This window comes from Notothenia rossii, assembly GCF_949606895.1.
Source record: "Notothenia rossii genome assembly, chromosome: 8".
Classification (NCBI taxonomy): domain Eukaryota; kingdom Metazoa; phylum Chordata; class Actinopteri; order Perciformes; family Nototheniidae; genus Notothenia; species Notothenia rossii.
In genome coordinates this window covers 23959423-23979040 of record NC_136906.1, presented here as the reverse complement: position 1 = coordinate 23979040, position 19618 = coordinate 23959423, and the positions used below count along the sequence as shown (strand labels likewise).

The following is a 19618-nucleotide window of genomic DNA, read 5'->3' as shown; positions in this document are numbered from 1 at the left end:
ATGGAAAACAGCAAAAACACCCAAACCTACAAAACTATAAACGTGACATAACATGAGAATCGTGACAGACACGCCATTTGCTCTTTGCTCACCACCAGGTTGGGCGCAGAGCCTTAGGGTGAAAACAGTCAATTTTTAGTTTCTATGATCATCTCCCCTGCTAGCTTTTGGTGCTACATAAAGCTGTTATCTGATTGGTTGCGAGTCAAAAGGTCAGCGCTTAACATGGACAAAGTTTAAATAATTTGAAAATGTCCGGCGTCAATTTCGAGCTATGCGCAGTTCTGTAGCGCTTCCACAAAGTCTGGCGACAACGCTCTGTTCCTAAAAACACAATACCAATGCAGACCCGTTTTCGACGTGAATGCAGCTATTGATTAATTCCAGAGCATAGTATGAACAGGGCCACACTGGCAAATTACAATGCATTTTGCTGTATTAAATGGTTAATAGGTCAACCCTGACGGAATTTGTATCGTTACAAGATGAACATTTCAAAATCCCCTCGAAGGTAGAATAACTTCTCAAGATGAAGATTAAATTAAATTAAACTCTTTGTGAAAATAATCTTACCGATATAATGTATTTATCTGAAATGTGTCCGTTGCTCTGTCAGCATGAATGGCTTCTCGGCTGTCACTCACACTGAGGCCGGTTAATCCGTCAGTCAGAAGCACGGTCCTGCAGTTCACAGTAATTGAATTAGCTCCAGTCACTTTCTGAAGGTTAATTGGTGGGGAAATCTTTCAGCATGGCGAGGCAATTGATTGAGATAAGAAGAGTCTGATTTTGTCAGCGTTTCATCAATCGTTTCATCAACCCTCTGAACATAAGATATTAATAAAGATGATACATATAAAAAAGGCATTGAAACCCAGCAATCCTGTTAAATCTGCCTGAATAGTTTTCTATAACTTCCTGTCACGCTCTGGCGTCACAGCGGCTCCCACTTCAGTGCGAAATGTCATGAGTCAGCTTGCTGGCAGATGATTTGGCTCCGAGGCCAAATAAGGGGGCCAAGTTGATGGTCAGTTGATGGCCTGGAAAATTGCATTTAAGCCTTCAGGTGTTATTCCAAGTTGTATCTTATTCTCAAACGTACAAAATTAAATTAAACTCTACTTTGCTCCTGTCCCTATGATAAATGCTCCCTATAGCCCAGTTGCCCTTTCTACCTGATCAGTATGCATGCTGTGGGGCTGAACTGCTATGGTTGTGTTATAGAATATGGTACAGTGCAAAGATCACAATGCTCATTTTGAAGAAAGAACTGTGAAAGGCTGAGCAGGATCTGTTTTTTTGGGCTTCTTGTTTTTTGTTATTGTTCCATCTCCTTTATTCTCTGCCCTAATTCTCTTCAGGGTTTCACGGATGCATCTGTCTCTATCAGTGCGGTGTGATTCTAAAACCACTCTCCATGGCTTATCATCTTGACATGTCACCAAAAGTAGAGCTTTTAGGTTGTAATGAGATTTTTTGCTCTCTCTAAGCTTGAATCATACTAGGTCATGAGCCGGCTGAAGGACTCTTGATACACTGAAGAACAATAGAGTGAGATATTGGGAATTTACAAGAGATGGCATGCAGGGCAGAAAGTCATTTAAAGTTTTACAAAGTATGACACCTGCGTGGAATACCAAGTAGTAACTGCTGCGTGCAACTTTCCAATAGACTGTTTTCAAATTCAGGATGTCTGGGCATATCTCTCACAACGCCACCTTTGCACTCAGGGCCTTAATTACCCTTCAAGCATCTGTCATTTAACTTTAAGCAGTTATTGAGAGTAACACCTCAGCAATACCTGCTGTGTCCTGTTAATATTTAGCAGGGACCAGTACTAATAGGTAGCAAGAAGATGTTATTTGTCCCTAATACTTATAGAACATAATATGCTCACTTTTCATGTTTATATGTTATGCTTCTATTGTGACATGTCTCCTACTTTAAGGTAAAAAAAAAGCTCTGCATTTTTCTCATACTGCCTGTGCTGCAGCACCTCTTTTCACCCTCTGTCTGAAACCAGAGCCCAGTCTGCTCTGATTGGTTAGCTGGCTGGCTCTGTTGTGATTGGTCAACCACTTAGACTATCACGTACAATGTGTTGAAGCGCTAGCCAATAGAAGCACAAGTGTTACATAGTAATGTCATTATGGTCCAGACGTGAACAAAGGATTCCAATGGAACTAGTTCAGGAAGGGGAGGGGGGGGGGGGGGGGGGTGTGGGAACACAGGGATGTCAGCCTTTGTAGACCATTTACACGCACAAAAACCTAACGTTCAACTTAAACATACTTCTTTAACCAGCTAAAATGCACCATATTAGTAGATTTAATAATACTGTCGAAACAGGTTGACCAATTTACTATTTGACTGCACAGGAACACATTTACATACAAAATAAATATATTTTAAAAAACAGGCATGTCAATTATCAATTCTTTGAAAGAGGCTGCAGTGAAATGTTCTTGTTGCATGTACACAAACAAAGGAAAATAATAGTTTTAGGGGACAGGGAGACTATAGAGACATACATGAAAATGAAATAGAGTAAAATAAGTCAATCCACGAATTTCCCTCATTGTTTAAAAAGAGAAACTAGTAATCCTGTACAGTGGCGGGGAGATTTCAAGTTTCAACCCGACTAAACTTGATTACTTCTAATGCTGGATGTGTAAATAAGCAACTGATTATATTGGTTTGTTTTCGCTGCCCCAAGGTGGACAAAACTAATTGGTTGCTGCTTTCAATTTGAGTGTAATCCTGTGAAATGTTCCCATTTATGGTAAGGAATCAGGCAAAAGCTGTAAATAACACATACAAATATCTGTGTTTTTTTTTAAATCTTTTTCGAATCACCTACATTATGTAAGTCCAAATACAGTACCTTATCACCACATGTATTACTTTATTCCAGCCTCTGTGTCATATCAAGATAAATACTTGGATGAAAGCTTCTTCCTGAGAAAGCAACTCCTATTGCCATGCAGGAATAATTGTCTGGAAAACAAATGAGTGCAGTGCATTAAGGTGGCATACAATACTCCTCACACAGAAGTTAGGTTATATTAACTTAAAACTCCATTTACTGAGCTCCTGCCTACTGAAAAAGACACATCAAGTATGTCAGAGTGGCTGTAAAAAGTGCTGAACCTTTTGCAAACGGTACTCAATGAAGACCATCAATTATTTCCCAGGCATATTTCCCAGAGTAATTAATGCATGAGTTTAATATCCTCTGATATAACCCAAGCATATGTGCCCTCTTTCTCCCTCTGAACAAAGCAATTCAGTACCTCAATGAGCACAATGTTTTCCTTCCCCAAGAGAAGCAGTTCCATTTAAAATCAATTGATTCACCACTTCTGTCTTTAAATCTTTACTTTGTTTCCATTCTTCTAAGCAAGGAGTGCATGCACTTTTTCAATGACATCAAATAAAGGGCAGTCATTGGTATGGATGAAGAGGTTCCCCTGAGATTCTGACACCTTCACCATCACAAAGAACGAGATAGAAAGCAAGGGCAGAAAGGGATTCAAACTGTTCCTCTGATATCATGCTACTGTAGAACTTTGGAGACATAACAGAAACATGTTCATTTAGTATGCATGGTGAAATTGTTTGGACGGACACGCAGACAAACAGAAGGGCAGAGATAACCAGGGATGTGTGGGGATGTGTGGGGAGGTGCTGTCTAGTTGGTTTGCAATGGATATACAACTGTTTGTGCGATGGGAGACGCAGTAGAATGTGTTTCTCGATGTGCCGTTCTGGAAATACTGTCAAAGTTCGTCTTGAAGCGCCGGCCGTTGTAACGGAACTGTATTTAAGAGGCTTTCTTTGAGAGAGAGGACCACTCCTCTGCTTCAGGTTTAAAGACTATAACACGAAAAGACACAGCAGCTGATAGATTCCATTTAAAGTGTGATTCAACCTAGCACAAAATATAGTTTGTCACTAGCACAAACCTACTTTGACCTTCTGCTTTAAGGCCATGAAGATTCAGACTTTTGTGTGATTTTTAATTGGAAGACTCTTCAAGTCTTGTTCTTCTCCCTCAAATTAATTTGCTTCACTGTACATGCTGCAAGATTGAAATATAGACTTCTGGTTCTCCAAATGTACATCAGCCTCTGTGATGTTTTCTAGACTTTTTCCATAATAACAAAGAGAGAACCAATGATTTATTGAGTAGAAGTGAAGTATGAGCAGGCCCCGAGCAACCGCGACAGAAAGGTACAAGGCAGTGTTTGAATCATTCTTCAAGAGCTGGGTTTCAATAGGTTATCCACAGAAGAGGGAAAAGAAAAGCCTTCATTACCCACCGCATGAAGCCTAAATGGAAAAGAGAGTGTGGAATGGCTGCCTGTGTCTGATAGGGGAATATACTCAGCTCTGATGCCTTGGGTGTTCTGGCCTGCTTCACTCAGGGCTAACACTGGACCATACAGATTGCTGCCATTATGGAAAGTGGATCTGTGGTGGCAAATAGAAGATCTGCTAAGGCAACATACCCTGCTGGATGCCTCAGGCTCATCTGAAGATCTGCATACACAATAAGATGTGATTTGCAAAGCAGGAAAACTGTATTTTAAAGCAGCTTCTGCTTTGTTTACAAGTCAACACTGCAGGCGTTTTTTATTTTATTTTATTTTGTTCATATGCTTTGAATGTACTGGGACAAGAGAGGAAGATACAGTGTTTGAATTCGAAATCCACATGCAAAATCTACACTTCCTCCTTTTTATTGTAAGCACTCTTGCGTGTATTTGTGTTTTCCCTAACACAGGGTGCTAGCCCGGCTCTAATGTATGCATGGCTTTCAGTGTTGGGGCGATGAATCAGTTGGAGGCTCACTAGAGTGAGTCACTGTGGACAAACAAAACACAGCCAAAGCATTGTAAATGAGAGGTGACTTCTCAGGTTTAACTTAAACTCCCATTTGGCCGCTGAAAGGGTTTTTTGCACCAGTGCCACGCTGTGAGCGGGTGGAGATCAGGTCAGATGAGCTCAGTCTCTTCCGTTCGGTATTTTCAATAAAAGGTCAGAGACTGGGCAATAATAACGAGGCACCGTTTTTCTTTAAGAGCTCCTTTGCCATGCACACAGATATTCTGCTGAATTTGTTTATATTCATTTCATGGAACATTTGAGTGTTCTTTTCTTCAATGCTCTCCTGCTGCTGCTCTTTTGTCGTTGTGAAGGTGGTTTTGTAATAGCAGCCTTTAGCATTCTGTTGCAGTGTCCACCACAGCATTTATCTATCCTCTTTATCTGCTCTTGACTTCACGGACAGGTGCTTTTCGCTTGGTCATCTCAGCCCGATTGCAGATCATTCCATAACATTGAGTGAACAGAGGAGATTTGCAATTAAAAAAGGTTTTCTTTTCAGCAAAATGGCACTTCATTTTTGTTATGCTTGCTTTTATGTGCATTTGAATAAAACTTGCGGTGAACTGTTGTTGGACATGACTAATATTAATTTGACATGGTCTGCCTAATTGTTCCATTGTGTTACAGTACCTGCCAAAATATCGGAGATAATTCAATACAAATAGCACATAGCAAAACATTTAACACATTTGGTAACAAAAAAGAGGGAAATGGAAGGCAGATATTCTGAATTGGCAATAGAGACATACCAGCTTATTCTTCTAGAGGGAATTTCTGGAATATAAATCACAAAAAGGCTAAACCTTTTAGCTATAGATTCACATATAAGAGGAATTTGTTATTTGGTGGTACAGTGGCTCCGTCTAGGCTTCCCAGGATAAAGGATAACAAAGGAAATATTATCAATAACGTTTCAGTGCAAAGACTTCTATCCCCAGCTTGATGTATGAGAAAAAAAACAACACTGGTATGATTGTAATTTGATAAACTTAACTCAGAAAAAGGTCAGATGACAGCGGGGAATGGCATTTGGGTCCATGATGGCAGGTGGGGTTTTTCCAACTTGAAGAATATTTAATCTGCCATAAACTGTCACATTTATTCTATTCTAACATTATCCCTGCTGTGAAAGGCATGTACGCTAACACACTAAAGCAACCTTCTTGCCCTTTGTGTCCCCCCACAAGGCTACTCATGTTGACCTGGGTCTGAGGCAGAACTTGCTTTCAAAAACAGAAGATTAGACTACTACACATATCAATATCTCTGGGTTAATGTGCTCATTTTCAAACACATTTTTAAATGTTTTTCATCAGTTAATTATGAGTGGAACACACTTATCCTAAATAGTTCTGGGTTTACCCGGAAGTATCTGTGTAACTACCTGAACAATATGTTTTCTTTTTATCTGCTTCATAAATGTCAACCTGCGTCGGTGTATAAATTCCCCTTGCAATTTGTCAAATGGATTATTTTAATAATCCATTTGACAAATTGCTCCAAAACTCACACTATTACTGTTGATTGCAGCCTTTTAAGTATGACTGCATACCTGAGCAGCAAGCAGCATGACATATTTTGGAAAATTAAATGCTGCAATTAAAGCGGCAATAATGACTGATAAGTGATGTAATATAATATGTTTGGGCACTGAATACATCTACATTTAAATAAGTATAACCTCTACACTTTGTTAAAGGTGAACACATGTAATAAACATACCCTGATAAACCCATGGGCTTTAGTACAACAGCCAGTTTGGTATGACAAGATGCGTATTGTGGCTAATGTTTGCATATGATAGGAAACTTTTGATAGATATTCCTGTGCAGCTGATATGAATGATTAATGCCTGTGATATTGTTAAAATACGGTAGGATTTACTACCATTCTGTCAAATGTATGTCACTGAGTGGATTTCCTGGTATTATCTTATCGTATGAAACTGCACAAAATGCAAAACCATATGAAGTATTCACAAAAGAAAAGCAAAGTGTTCTAAGGATTTCTTATACTGTGTTTTGTTTTTCAGAAACAAATTTAAAAAGAAACGTCAAAAACAGAAAATATCATTGTGGGATTTCTTTTTTTTTATCTGGCCTATGCAGATAGGAAGAGCAAGAGCATTTTTAGAACTGTGGCTTTTCTCCATTTGCAAAAAAACTTAATTTAATTTAGGAAGATCCATTAATCACACCTTTTGCTCAATTTCTCTCTTTTCTCTTGGAGAATTAGTGCTCAAAACGATTTTAATTTATGCATGATGGTTTTCGGAGAAAACCCCTAAATGCATTGATCCGAGTTTCCTTTCATGCGGTCTTGTATAATTGATTTAATTCAGCTTCTAAACATTGGCATTCCTTAGTTTCGTCTGACAGTCCTCGGGTTAATGGTGTGAAACCAGGGACCCTGCTTCCCCCAACCTGTCAAGTGGTAATTGGCCAACAGTTTCCTTAAATTGCATTCTGCCACAGGGACTGCAAACACCTCTTAAATTATGTACAAAATAATTGGTAGGACATGAACAACAAGGGCATCCAGTAAACATGAATCCTATGCTTTGACTGCAAAATTTCATTTATAAAATATGCTGTAGAAGTGCATTTATTATCTTGATAAAATGTAATTAATATCAACTATGTGTTCTTGTCTTTTGCAGGTTATTCCTCCATGCACATGAAAGAGACACAGAAGGGAAGACAGTGGCAGAAATGATAAGATGAGACCATTTAATGATGGTAACCTCTAAGGAGAAAAGCACAAGCCAACCCGAGGCAGTAGAATCTCTTTTAAGCATCACCACAAGTTTCCTGCAGGCAAACCTCAATGAAAGGAATTCAGTGTAAGGAAGGTTTCTCCTGTTTTTCTGATTGGCACATGGGGGCAATAGCATCCATCAATGAGGAGAAAACATCTCAAAGGAATGTTTCTGGCCCGGCGAACAGCTAAACATACGGCTGATATTCCAACAGGATCTTCTCAGCTGCACTGAAACTACCACAGTATCACCCTCATCAAATTGTTTTGTCCTTACACATGACTCTCAGAGAAGCACCAATGGCCTGCGGCTCAGGCGTGGTGATGAGTGCCTTTTTTTGGTCTGTAGCCATTGTATATATGACTCATATTGGCAGAGTCAGTGGAGACTGCTGGCTGATTGAGGGTGAGAAGGGCTTTGTTTGGCTTGCGATTTGTAGCCAAAACCAACCACCTTATGAGGCCATCCCACAGCATATCAACAGCACCATTGTTGACCTTCGTCTGAATGAAAACAAAATCAAAAGTATCCAATACTCTGCCCTTAGTCGCTTTGCCAACTTGACCTACCTGAACATGACGAAGAATGACATCTCCTACATAGAGGATGGGGCCTTTTCTGCTCAGTTTAACTTACAAGTCCTTCAAATGGGCTTCAACAAGTTGCGGAACCTGACAGAGGGGATCCTCAGGGGTTTAGGAAAGCTGCAGTACCTCTACCTCCAGGCAAACCTGATTGAGACTGTGACATCCAATGCCTTTTTGGAATGCCTCAACATTGAGAACATTGACCTCTCTATGAACAGAATCCAGCAGTTAGACGGGTCTACGTTTACCACTTTGAATAAACTGACCACCTGCGAGCTGTACACCAACCCATTCAACTGCTCCTGTGAATTACTTGGTTTAGTCAAATGGCTCTCAGTTTTCCCTAACAGGACAAATGAGCGGATGGTCTGCGACTCCCCACCTGGCGTCTCTGGTTATAGTTTATTGAGCCAGAATCCAAACAAACCAGCATATCGAAATGCGCTTCACATGCTCACCACTGTGTGTAATGACGACTATTCGACAACTTTCTTTGCCGTGCCCACTGAATCCACGACACCCCCACCGGACTCGACACTCTGTGGGCTGGAAGATTGCCCCTCAGGCACAGAACCAGAAGACATTACTATCAGTACAACCTACACTGACATGGAAGTCAACCCTGTGATGAAACTGAAGCAAGTATCGAATACAGGTGCCACCATCACGGTTCAGATTCCGCACCCCTACAAGAAGATGTACATTCTGGTTCTGTACAACAACAGCTTTTTCACAGATATTCAAACCCTGACAGATATAAAGGAGGACATTGACCTTAAAAACCTAAAACCCCACACTAACTACACGTACTGTGTCGCTTCAATACGCAATTCTCTCAGACACAACCACACCTGTCTGACAATCACTACAGGCCCTTGGAATGGAAAGGACAGAGCTGTGAACAATGCGACTGCTACTCATTACATCATGACGATTTTGGGCTGCCTCTTTAGCATGGTAATTTTTCTGGGTGTGGTCTACTTTTGCTTGCGAAAAAAGCGTCAGCAAGATGAAAAGCACAAAAAAGCGTGCAGCCTGAAGAAAAATATAATAGAGCTCAAATATGGGCAAGAGCTGGAGGGGGCGACGATATCTCGAATGTCGCAGAAGCAGTTGTTGGCCGGGGAGAACATGGCACGTATGCCATACTTACCATCTGCTGCTGAAATGGAGCAGTATAAGTTTCAAGAGATGAGTGATACTCATAAAATGATGAAAGGAAATTACATGGAGGTGCGGAACATGGACCACCACGAACGCAGGGAATGTGACATGGGAATGCCAGGGAATAGCCAGGGGTCGGTGGCAGAGATTTGCACCATTGCAAAAGAGGTGGATAAAGTCAATCAGATTATTAACAACTGTATAGATGCTCTCAAGTCAGAATCCACCTCTTTTCAAGGGAAGTCTGGAGCAGTGTCCAACGCAGAGCCCCAGCTTGTGATGTTATCAGAACACCCACAGAATAAAGCTGGCCTTCTGTCCCCAGCATACACAGACAGCTATCACCACTCCCTGCAGAGGCATCGGACTTCTGATGTCTCGCCAAAGAGGCCCAGCACCGCCACAGGAGGGGCCTCGCGCAGCCCAAGGCCTTATCGCTCTGAATCCAAGTACATAGAGAAAAGCTCCCCAACAGGAGAGAACCTGCTCACTGTAACCCCCGCTGCCGCCATCCTGAGGGCTGAGGCAGAGAAGATGCGTCAGTACAGTGACCACCGCCACTCTTACCCCGACGCTCAGATAGAGGAACTCGATGGTCCTGACGGCCACAAGACCTCCATGTTGGAGCCCCTCACTCACTCCCGCAGCAGAGACTTATCATATTCCCAGCTGTCATCTCAGTATCACAATCTAAGCTACTCCTCCAGTCCCGAGTACTACTGCAAACCTTCACACAGCATCTGGGAAAAATTCAAATTCAACCGGAAACGGAACAAAGACGAGGAGTACATGGCGGCGGGCCATGCACTGCGTAAGAAAGTCCAGTTTGCAAAGGATGAGGACCTGCATGATATTTTAGACTACTGGAAAGGTGTTTCATCCCAACAGAAATCATAACCTCTTTTGGTGTTTTTAAATATGGACCACAAATTGCAGAAATGACACAAGAACCTCGTCTGACAATTGAATCAATGGATACTTCCATATTATAATGAACTACTCACTCAAGTGTACCACAATCTATTTTGACTGTGTTGAAGATGGGATAAAGAGTCTTTAAATTTGTCATATTATGTAAAGCATTCAGCGGAAACACTTTTATCTATTAAAGAGAAAATATATTGCAAATTAATAATATATATGTTACAATGGATTATAGGTTTTTGGGTATCGCATGGCCAAGTCCTGTGACAGTGGATTTCCTGTTGTGTAATATGAAACTAATATATGAAGATATGTCTACTGAAATCTCAATATTTTTGAGGAACTATCTGGACCCTTCATATAAAGAGAAAGTTTGTTTCTTCCCTCCCTGCATATATTTAATTCTACAAATCTATGTACAGATATATATATTTGAAATGTTTGCTGTGTAAATGGATAAGTATTAGTGGATGAATCAGGTTTATGAAATGGTGCGCTGTTCATTCAGAATAACTTGTTACTGAAGAACAGCCACTTAAAACCTGTCAGAACATTTGTCATTTTAACCATCACCGCCTGTTTTTTCTACTCTTTTCATTTTTAAAAAGCTTTTACATGCATTTAAAAAGATACAGATAAATCAGTTTGATTGTCCCCTTTCTCACATAACGCAGTGTTCATTGCATGGAATCTCCTAGACTTCATGCTAGCAAGATGCAGTATATTCCATGCTGTAATGAAAGTCTCAATCAACACTTTCATGAACCATCTTTAGTACCAAAGTAGAAAAAGCTGAAATGTTTACAATATTTCTGCACGGTCTGGGTATTCTAACATACAGCAGTAGTTCCATTTATTATTATTTTTGTACAAGTTGTATCAGTTACAAAGTGAAAACATTGGGAAACAATAATATCCACTTACAGGATATGGTATTGAAAGCCTATTCTTAATCTCTAACATGTTAAAGGGAATGCAGCTGTACTTTATCCCCTGTTGTTTAGATAGAGACAACTGTTCTTCCCTGCAGGAGAGCCCGATGTATGAATGTAATACATATTCTGATCTCTTTATGGCAGCTTTTAAGTATGGAAGTATTTATTTCAAGCTATTAACGACTGTGTTTTTTCCTTTGCTTCAATATTGCTTCCAGTGTATTATATTGCATAATGTCTGATCCGATGAAATGCAGGAAAGTAGATTGATGTTCGGATGGGCCTTATTGCTTGCCGAGGGGTTTAATTTTTATTTCCAACTGCTAGGCTGTTCAATCTTTTTGTATATTATCAAAGTTACATACCAGATGAATATCAACGTGCTAGAGTAAACATTTGAGAATGTGAAACTGAATCCTCTGACTTACTGGCTGTGAATTTGTATATCATGACATCTTTTGAGTAAATATTAACGCTTTTTTCTTTATAAGATGCTTATTTAACTTATTCCAACAGGCTCATGATGATTCATTGCATATTCACGGATGAGCATTTGTATTTCAAGTACAGTCAATGCTAGGTTTTAAAATAAAGAAGGAAGAGCTCTTCAAGGTTAATTAGGTCATTTTCACATCATCCATAGGAACCTCAAAATACATATTAAATACACATAAATATCCATAACTGAGAAGCAGTAAAGGCATACTCTTTGAACTGTGTGTTGAGAGGAGTTTGCAAACTGATAGCAGAGCTTTTAGTTGGTATTTTTCCATTAACTCATAGACATTGAGTATGTAAATATAATTGTAGGCATTATTTAGCCCAATTGTATTTTCTCTGTGTTATTATGCCGCTTCCATTCCATGCAAGTGTGTCATGACACTGATATTATTCATCGATGTGAAGTAAAGTATTCATGAGCCTGATGTGGATGTGTTATGTAAGCACCTTATGAAGTGTTAACTTGGTTGTCTGACTTAATATTTCAACCGCCTTAATATTTTTGGGATATGTGTACAAGTGTATATTTCCTTTTGTTTCTTTCAGTGTTGATACTGTTGACAAGTCTCCATTTGTTGTTATTTTTATAAAAGCATTTCAGTATCTTCTGAGAGCTGTCAGGTTTCTAGTTCATTTAGCTATTTAGCAACATGTTTTTTATACTGCATATTGTAGCACTTCTGTGTCTAATAAGAGTGTTGATAAAACCTTTAGAAAGATCAACAGGTGTTGTTCAAGTGCATCAAAACAAACAAGAGCACAAAAATGTGTTTTTTTTATTTTATTTCTTAATACTATGTTATCTGCTTTCAGACAAAGTACTGTGAAATAAAGTTAAGGGTGCACATTCAGTATACATCAGCATCTTTATTATGACTTCTGGCCGGAATCACTTTCCCTTACGGCCATTGACTAATGGATTAGGCTTCGTCACTTTAGGCTCTGTTGCGACCGTGGGAGGCAATGTGTTGCCATTATGCCTTGGACATTTTATTTGGCTTTGAGACATGAACGCCTCACTCTCTGATTGTATTTCTTCACTCTGCTATTTAGGGGCTGGGTCAATTTGTTTAAAACATGCACGATATATCGACCAAAAGTACTTTTTCATTTACCCGAGTATGAACCACTTAGATTAGTTGTTTAAAAATTACATCTAATTCTTAAAAATACGGATTTAAGAACTTAGTAAACTAGCTTGGATAGCAAAGCACATATTGCCTTCTGCCATTAAGATCACCAGGGCATAGGTAAACAAGTATTAGGCAGTCTGCTGTGGAAGAACCATGTAATGGATACAATGCATAAACACAATGTTGACCAATGGTCATTACCAAGCTGTTCCGCTGCGGCAGCGCCAGACATAACAGACAGAAATACAGGCTAATGACAACAGCTGTGCTCTGTGATCAGCTATATTCTCACCTAAAATGAGTGATGGCAGAGGAAGGTAGAGACGACATAAAGGCAGCCACAAAACATCTGTTACCGTGTCCATGGACCTTGAAATCTGAACAAAGGGGGCATACATTTTATTCACAATGGGTGTGGCAAGCGTGTGCATTTACTCAGACAAAGGCCTACATTACTGATGTATCGAGTTCAGCACACTTTTAAAAAAAAAATAGATTTGTGTTCATGTCCATCCCACGTCACATTTTAATAGGATTAAGCTAATAATGACATTTAGTCCCAAAAGAAAAACTGGATTAAGAACTCATTCTTGACCAACGTTGTTTAGATAGGTATTTTTCGTTTTTTGTGACTTTTCCAGTGTTAAACCTTTGACAGTATTTTTCAGGTATTGAAAACATAAAGAGAACATTTAATTGAGGGAATTATCCCTAAAAGCCAAAGTGGTAATTTTCGCAATTTTATATCCATCATATAGTGCGAAAGAGAGCAAAAAAGCTCTATCCACTCAAAGGAGTTTCAATGGAACATGACACAATGCCTACAGTACATGTTGAAGGGGCTCTCCGATTTTCTTAAAAGCATGGTTGCGACTATGACAGAAGGTATAATTTTTCTCATTAAAGCATTTTTTTAATGTCCTCACTCCCACCTTTCGACTAAAAGGAAACATTCATGCTCATTCACAGAGTCAAAGCCACAATGTTGAAGATGATATTCTTTTGCTCCCTATTCCCTATTTCTGCTTTCAGGAAGCATAATGAGCGGGGGTTGTTGATTTAGTAAAGGCAAGTTAACAAGTCACACGTCCAGTGCATTTGAAATCACAGGAGCAGGTCAAGGCTGTGTTTTTAGGTAGTTTGAAGGTTCACCTTTCTCCTTTAGTTGTTAAATGTTCTGTCCTCAAAGCACAGCCAATTGTAATTCCTCTTATACAATACCCTGAAAGGTTAGTGAAACTGTCTATGCTTTCTTTAAAAGAATGCAATGAAATTCAACAACAAAGCAATAACTATATTGTTTTACTTTGCTTGACTCACCTCAGCCGTCGATAATGTTTACTGTGCTGCCATCCAATTGCAATTTGCTTGTTTGGCTTGCCTGGAGGGAAATGAAGGGGTGAGACTGTGGAAGTCGTGGTCTTTGATTTGTTGTTGTTCCTCACATCAGTGAACCACAGAGGTTAGCATGAAGGCAGAAATTACACACAGACTCAAACCAACACCCCTCACTTATAAAAGAAGCAGAGCTGCATCGACCTCTGGGAGTGGAAAGGTTTCATAGCTGCACCTACAGTAACATAAACTGTTCCATCTTGATTGTTATTCACAGTTATATAATCAAAATATAAACTATTGTTATTGATGATGAAGTAGCTTGGGCAAAAAGCAGAAATTATATTCACTGTGATGGATTTTCTTATCTCAATCAAGTTTCTATTAAGTTTTTCTATTTAAATCGATGGATAATTGGTAGATTAAAAAGACACAGGCTGTGTAATGTGCGTTTACTGTCCGCCACAATAATAGTGTTTCTGAATTTTGGCTGTGTAAATCTATCCTCTAAATAGGGCACTATAAACATTCACAATGGAACAAAAAAGCACTTTCAATGGCAGGCAAACTACTAAATGTTAACAATCGCAATACAGTGAAAAATACAGTGAGATAGATGTTATAGTTAATTACCATTATGCAAATCTTTCATAGTCCCAAATCTCAATTTATACAACCTGGATCCTTTTATCTAATAACGCAAAACAAATAGCTCTGTTAAGCTAAAAATAGTTTAGCATGTGAGCATCTGTAATGCAAGATATTATTTATTTCTCCAAGTGATAGCACACCCTTGTTAACTGACCATGAAACCGTTAAATAACAGGATTAACTGTATTTCACTGCATGTAGAGGTAAAGTGGCTGGAGTGCTTAAGCCACCCGCTACACTAACCAATGCAAAAAACCTTGAATCAATAATGTATTGGCTAGACCTACTTTGGTTGGACTATTACCTCATTCACACCAACGCAACTCCGGTTCAAGCTCCGTGCTAGAGCTTTTCAGGTTCAGAACCGGTTCTTCGGTTTAGCTCCGGCTCTTTTCACACCGCCCAGAGTCCGACTGATGCTGCGTCATCGTTTGTGTCATGACGTAACCGTTTGCGTGCCTGCTTCATAAAGCCAAACCGCACGGAAACCCCTCACAGCTCACACCGACAACAACAACAATGGCCGATTGTGCTCCAGCTTCATCTGTACCTCTTCGGAAGACCAGATTCCCAGTAGGTAACTGGTCTCTTCAGTGGACCACTGCTGCTTGTTAAGTTTCTCCATCGTTGTGTACAAACTGGATAAAACGTGGGCTTTTTGATGTTGTTCAGGAGTTGATCCCGCCCCTGTCCCGCTTCGACGTAAGCGTGATGTATGTGATGCTTTTGCTCTAGCCGGACAATTTTTTGGTGCTTGAAACGAACCAGATTCCGGAGCTAAGAGGCTGCTCCGCTGCTGTGTGAACAGGAAAACCCGGTGCTTTTCAAGCTCCAGCTCCGAACCGGCCCTGAAACACCGTTGGTGTGAATGAGGTATATGTGGCTGCATCCCTGCTTTTGACAAATAGGTGTGCGATTTGACATGCCAGATTGACTGAAAATTTGAAATATTGGTCATGTTGGTTGGATTGGGTAGGCATGGTGTTACTTGTTGGTACGTGGGTTGGGGGGGGGGGGGGGGCCATGAATGCTCAGTGCCCAGGGGCCCCTAGAGGTACTAATCCGGCCTTGATTGGTTGCTGCTGAGTATTTGCAATCGATGCAACTAAGTCCACAGCTCGTCTGTCCAGGAGTTAAAAGCTAGAAGCATGTTTGTGGACAAATGCAACTCATTTCCTACCACTGTAAAGTCTCTTCTGAGTGTTTGCCTGGCATAAAGTTACCGTTTCAGGGTTTCAGCCAGTTCATCTAAACCATGTCTGTGTTCCAATAGTCAGCAGTACAGTTCCAGTGTCTTGCTTGCTACCTTCTGATTGAAGAGAAGGGGATAGTACTGAAGTTGGCAATAGCTATAGCTATTAGCCTGAGGCTAATTTACCTTGGAAGCTATCAGTGTATTAATGGCAATGAAATTCTTCTGACCTAAGCTCCTCCAACAATGCAATATATATAATAAATACCAAATAAAGAGTAGTGCAAAAGATCTGTATACATGTCAATAGAATATGGGATATGTAAAAGAAGTTAAATTAAATATGGTTTATTGCGGTATATATCTTCAACTTTTTTGGTGGACAGTTTTACTGATAACATTATACAAATTCTTATTTGCGGGCCGCCACACTGTAAAAATAAATAGGGTTTTTTAACTTATAAATATAAGTTCAAGGGCTGCCTCATATATACGAGTTGACTCACAGTAAAGTAAAACTGTACTTTGTTTCAACTCACAATGTTAAGTAATACAAGTTATTTTTACTAATGATCATTCATTGTTATAACTTAATACTTCGAGTAAAAGAAACTTACAATTTTAAATTATAGATTCAAGAAATGTTCATTATCTAGTCAAATCAACTTTAACTTCTACCTTATCTTAACTCACAATTTTACAATTTTCGTGACACTTCCAACATAAATGGAATTCTCACTAACCTAAAACATGTTTTTTTTTTTTTAAAACATGTCACTGTAGAGGCACAAAATAATTCAATTCAATTCAAGTTTATTTATATAGCCCAAAATCACAAATCATATTTGTCTCAGAGGGATTCACAAGTCAACAAACACAATTGGTAATGTAAAACAATGTAAAAACAACAAACGTATCTTATAAGATCAATGTGAAAATACCAATTGAAAAAGAAACATAACACAATGACACAAATACAGTCAGAGTATAATAAATGAAATTCCATACAACGAAGGGTCCATGAGGATGTATAAAAGGGTGTTTAAAACCTGTCTTACGCTGTACTAAAAAGGAAAGTCTTTAACCTACTCTTAAATGTGTGGACACTGTCTGCCTCCCTGATCGTCACTGGAAGTTGATTCCAGAGGAACGGGGCTTGGTAGCCGAAAGCCGAAAAAAATGCTTGAACATACAAATGAACAACACCAAATTGAACTCACTTTCTACACTCTTTGATGATCTACCTCCTACCTAGTTTGATTTTTAGTCCATGTATTTTGGCAGAGGCTTGGTCTGGCTGTATCTTCATAACAACCCTCTGGAGAAACTCAAATTCCAGAGGATACTGAGGATTTAAGCAATATATTAGTCCAAGAAGCATCGCAAAGCCGCAAGCCACATCTTTCAGGTTGTGGAGCACAATTGTCTCCTCGACCACAACTGCCACATTGAATATCTGCTGAGGAAAGGCATCCCGTTCACCTTCGTAGCCTATGAGTAGACCAACTTGCATCCCCTTCATGGCTTCCTCGAGAGTGTCTCCATGAGCCTTAAAAAAGGAGAAATAAAAGTGAGCTCAGTGTACTACAAGTATACTTTTTCTCTACAAAGCTAATTAAGAGAACTCTGCTATAAACATAGAAGCTACAATCTACAGTTCACAGAGTAAAAGTGCAATGTGATGGAACATCATTTCAATTGCCTCCCTTTTCACAGTTTGAGCTTTATATTTATTTATATTATTTAATAGTTAAACATTTATTTTCTTGCTGTTTTTGGTTTATATTAAATGTATCATTCTTTATTGCAATTATTTTAGTTAAATTAAGGTAATTGTAAACATTACTTTTGAAGGAAACTTTGGGTAGAGGGTGATTTGGGTTGATTTATGTTAAAATGTACAATTACATAAAGTAATTAAAGAAAGTTATGATCTTACATCACACATCCTGATGACATTTGCCTGATTTTCGCCAGACATGTTGTGCGATAGTCCCAAAAGAGCAGCAGTCCTCCTCTCATTTGTGTCCTGCAGGACAACAAATGCAGTGGGATATAAACATTTGTAGCAAACAAATGGTGGCTAAATGATGGTCATCAGCATCTCCACTTACATCTTTCTGAAGGCAGTCCAAAGGCCTTTTAGTGCCGGCTTCTTTCCAGTCCTGGATGCACCTTTGTAGACCTCCAGCAATGTTGGGGCCAGGCCATCAAGTCCATCCAGAAACGATGAAAGCAGGTCCGTAGTGACAATTCTCTGGAACTCTGCCTGAATCTGAGGAGACACAGACATATAGAAAATATTCTACCAACAGTCTCCAAGATGCATGCATGCATGTGCAACTGTGCATGTTGCCTTCTCATTGTAACTGGAAAACCTGCACAACTTACAAGTCCACTTCATCCAGTTGCAGTAAAACGGAGATCTTTGAAAATATGTACCTGTAATAGAGAACACACATTTAGGTACATTATGAAGCAGGCCTTAATAAAGTAATAAGAACTGAGAACCTGACAAAGAATAAGACGCACACAATTACAACAGTTACGTTGCCCATAAACTACAAGACTTTCACAATTACAATATTATCCCTGAATTCATATGATAAAGACTTAAACAGTGTTTCATTTAAATAAATAAACAACTTGAAATGTTCATCTTTGATTGATGAGATATGATAAGGCATATTCAATCTAATAAATTCATGGGATGCATGTAATAATAACGGGGAAAGGTTAGTGTGCATCCACATAGAGGATTTTTGTGTCTACGTGCATGCCAAATATATCAATGAAAACTCTTTTTTTATACCAAACTTTAAAGAAATTGTACAATGGTTGTAATTGTTGATTATGTGCTTGCACTTATTTTCCATAGACTATTCAGTGGATTATTATTGGTTTTTAGTAATAACTTGACTACCTCTGAAAGCAGAAGTTTAGGAAAAATGATTGTTCATGTATGAATATAATTTATTTTATTATAATATAAATATCTAACAACCATTGCACATCTTATTTATTCTTGTGGGTGAACAGTAACCATTCCCTGTGTTATAATTACATACATCCCATTAATTTATTAGATTAAAGGTCCCATGTCATGGCCATTTCCACTGATCATAATTCCATTGTTGAGGTCTACTAGAATAGATTTATATTGTGCAATTTTCCAAAATCACTTTGGTTTCTCATACAGCATCTCTGTAAACTACGTGTATTCACTGAATTTCACTCTCTGCCTTTAACGGCTCACTGTAGCTCCAAAAGCTTCAGCCCTCACCCTCCCTGTGAGCACAGTGTGCTCTGATTGGTCGGGACGTTGTGAATCGCGCTGAGCTCCGTGGTCGTGAAGGTGTGGTTTCCTTGTTTAGCGACAGCGAAACACAGCCAAACTCACCCTGAGCACACACAAAGTCACAGCCAAAGTAAAAACAATAAGTGTGGCTTGATATTGAGTAAGAAAAAGGTTGATAAACGCTGTGAGAATGGGTCTGCAGAGAGAATGGGTCTGCAGAGAGAATTTCGCCGCGATCCCAACTGTCTGT

The 19618-nt window shown here is 39.3% G+C and overlaps 1 protein-coding gene and 1 long non-coding RNA gene across 3 annotated transcripts in view; one reads left to right on the top strand and one right to left on the bottom strand.

Moving 5' to 3' along the window:
- Window positions 1-12560, top strand: part of elfn1a (extracellular leucine-rich repeat and fibronectin type III domain containing 1a) — an 81596-nt gene extending 69036 nt beyond the window's left edge. Inside the window, exon 3 of the mRNA XM_079644138.1 lies at window positions 7550-12560. Coding sequence (XP_079500264.1) covers window positions 7927-10296 — 2370 coding nt within the window. The 5' untranslated portion in view covers window positions 7550-7926 and the 3' untranslated portion in view covers window positions 10297-12560. The remainder of the gene's footprint in view (window positions 1-7549) is intronic.
- Window positions 12561-16930: 4370 nt separating this feature from the next.
- LOC307016415 overlaps window positions 16931-19618 on the bottom strand; it is a 59443-nt gene continuing 56755 nt past the window's right edge. For both annotated transcript variants that reach the window (XR_013801799.1, XR_013801800.1), the window contains exons 2-5: window positions 18462-18512; window positions 18185-18345; window positions 18010-18099; window positions 16931-17619 (exon numbers count right to left, since the gene is read on the bottom strand). This is a non-coding gene — a long non-coding RNA (uncharacterized lncRNA). The remainder of the gene's footprint in view (window positions 17620-18009; window positions 18100-18184; window positions 18346-18461; window positions 18513-19618) is intronic.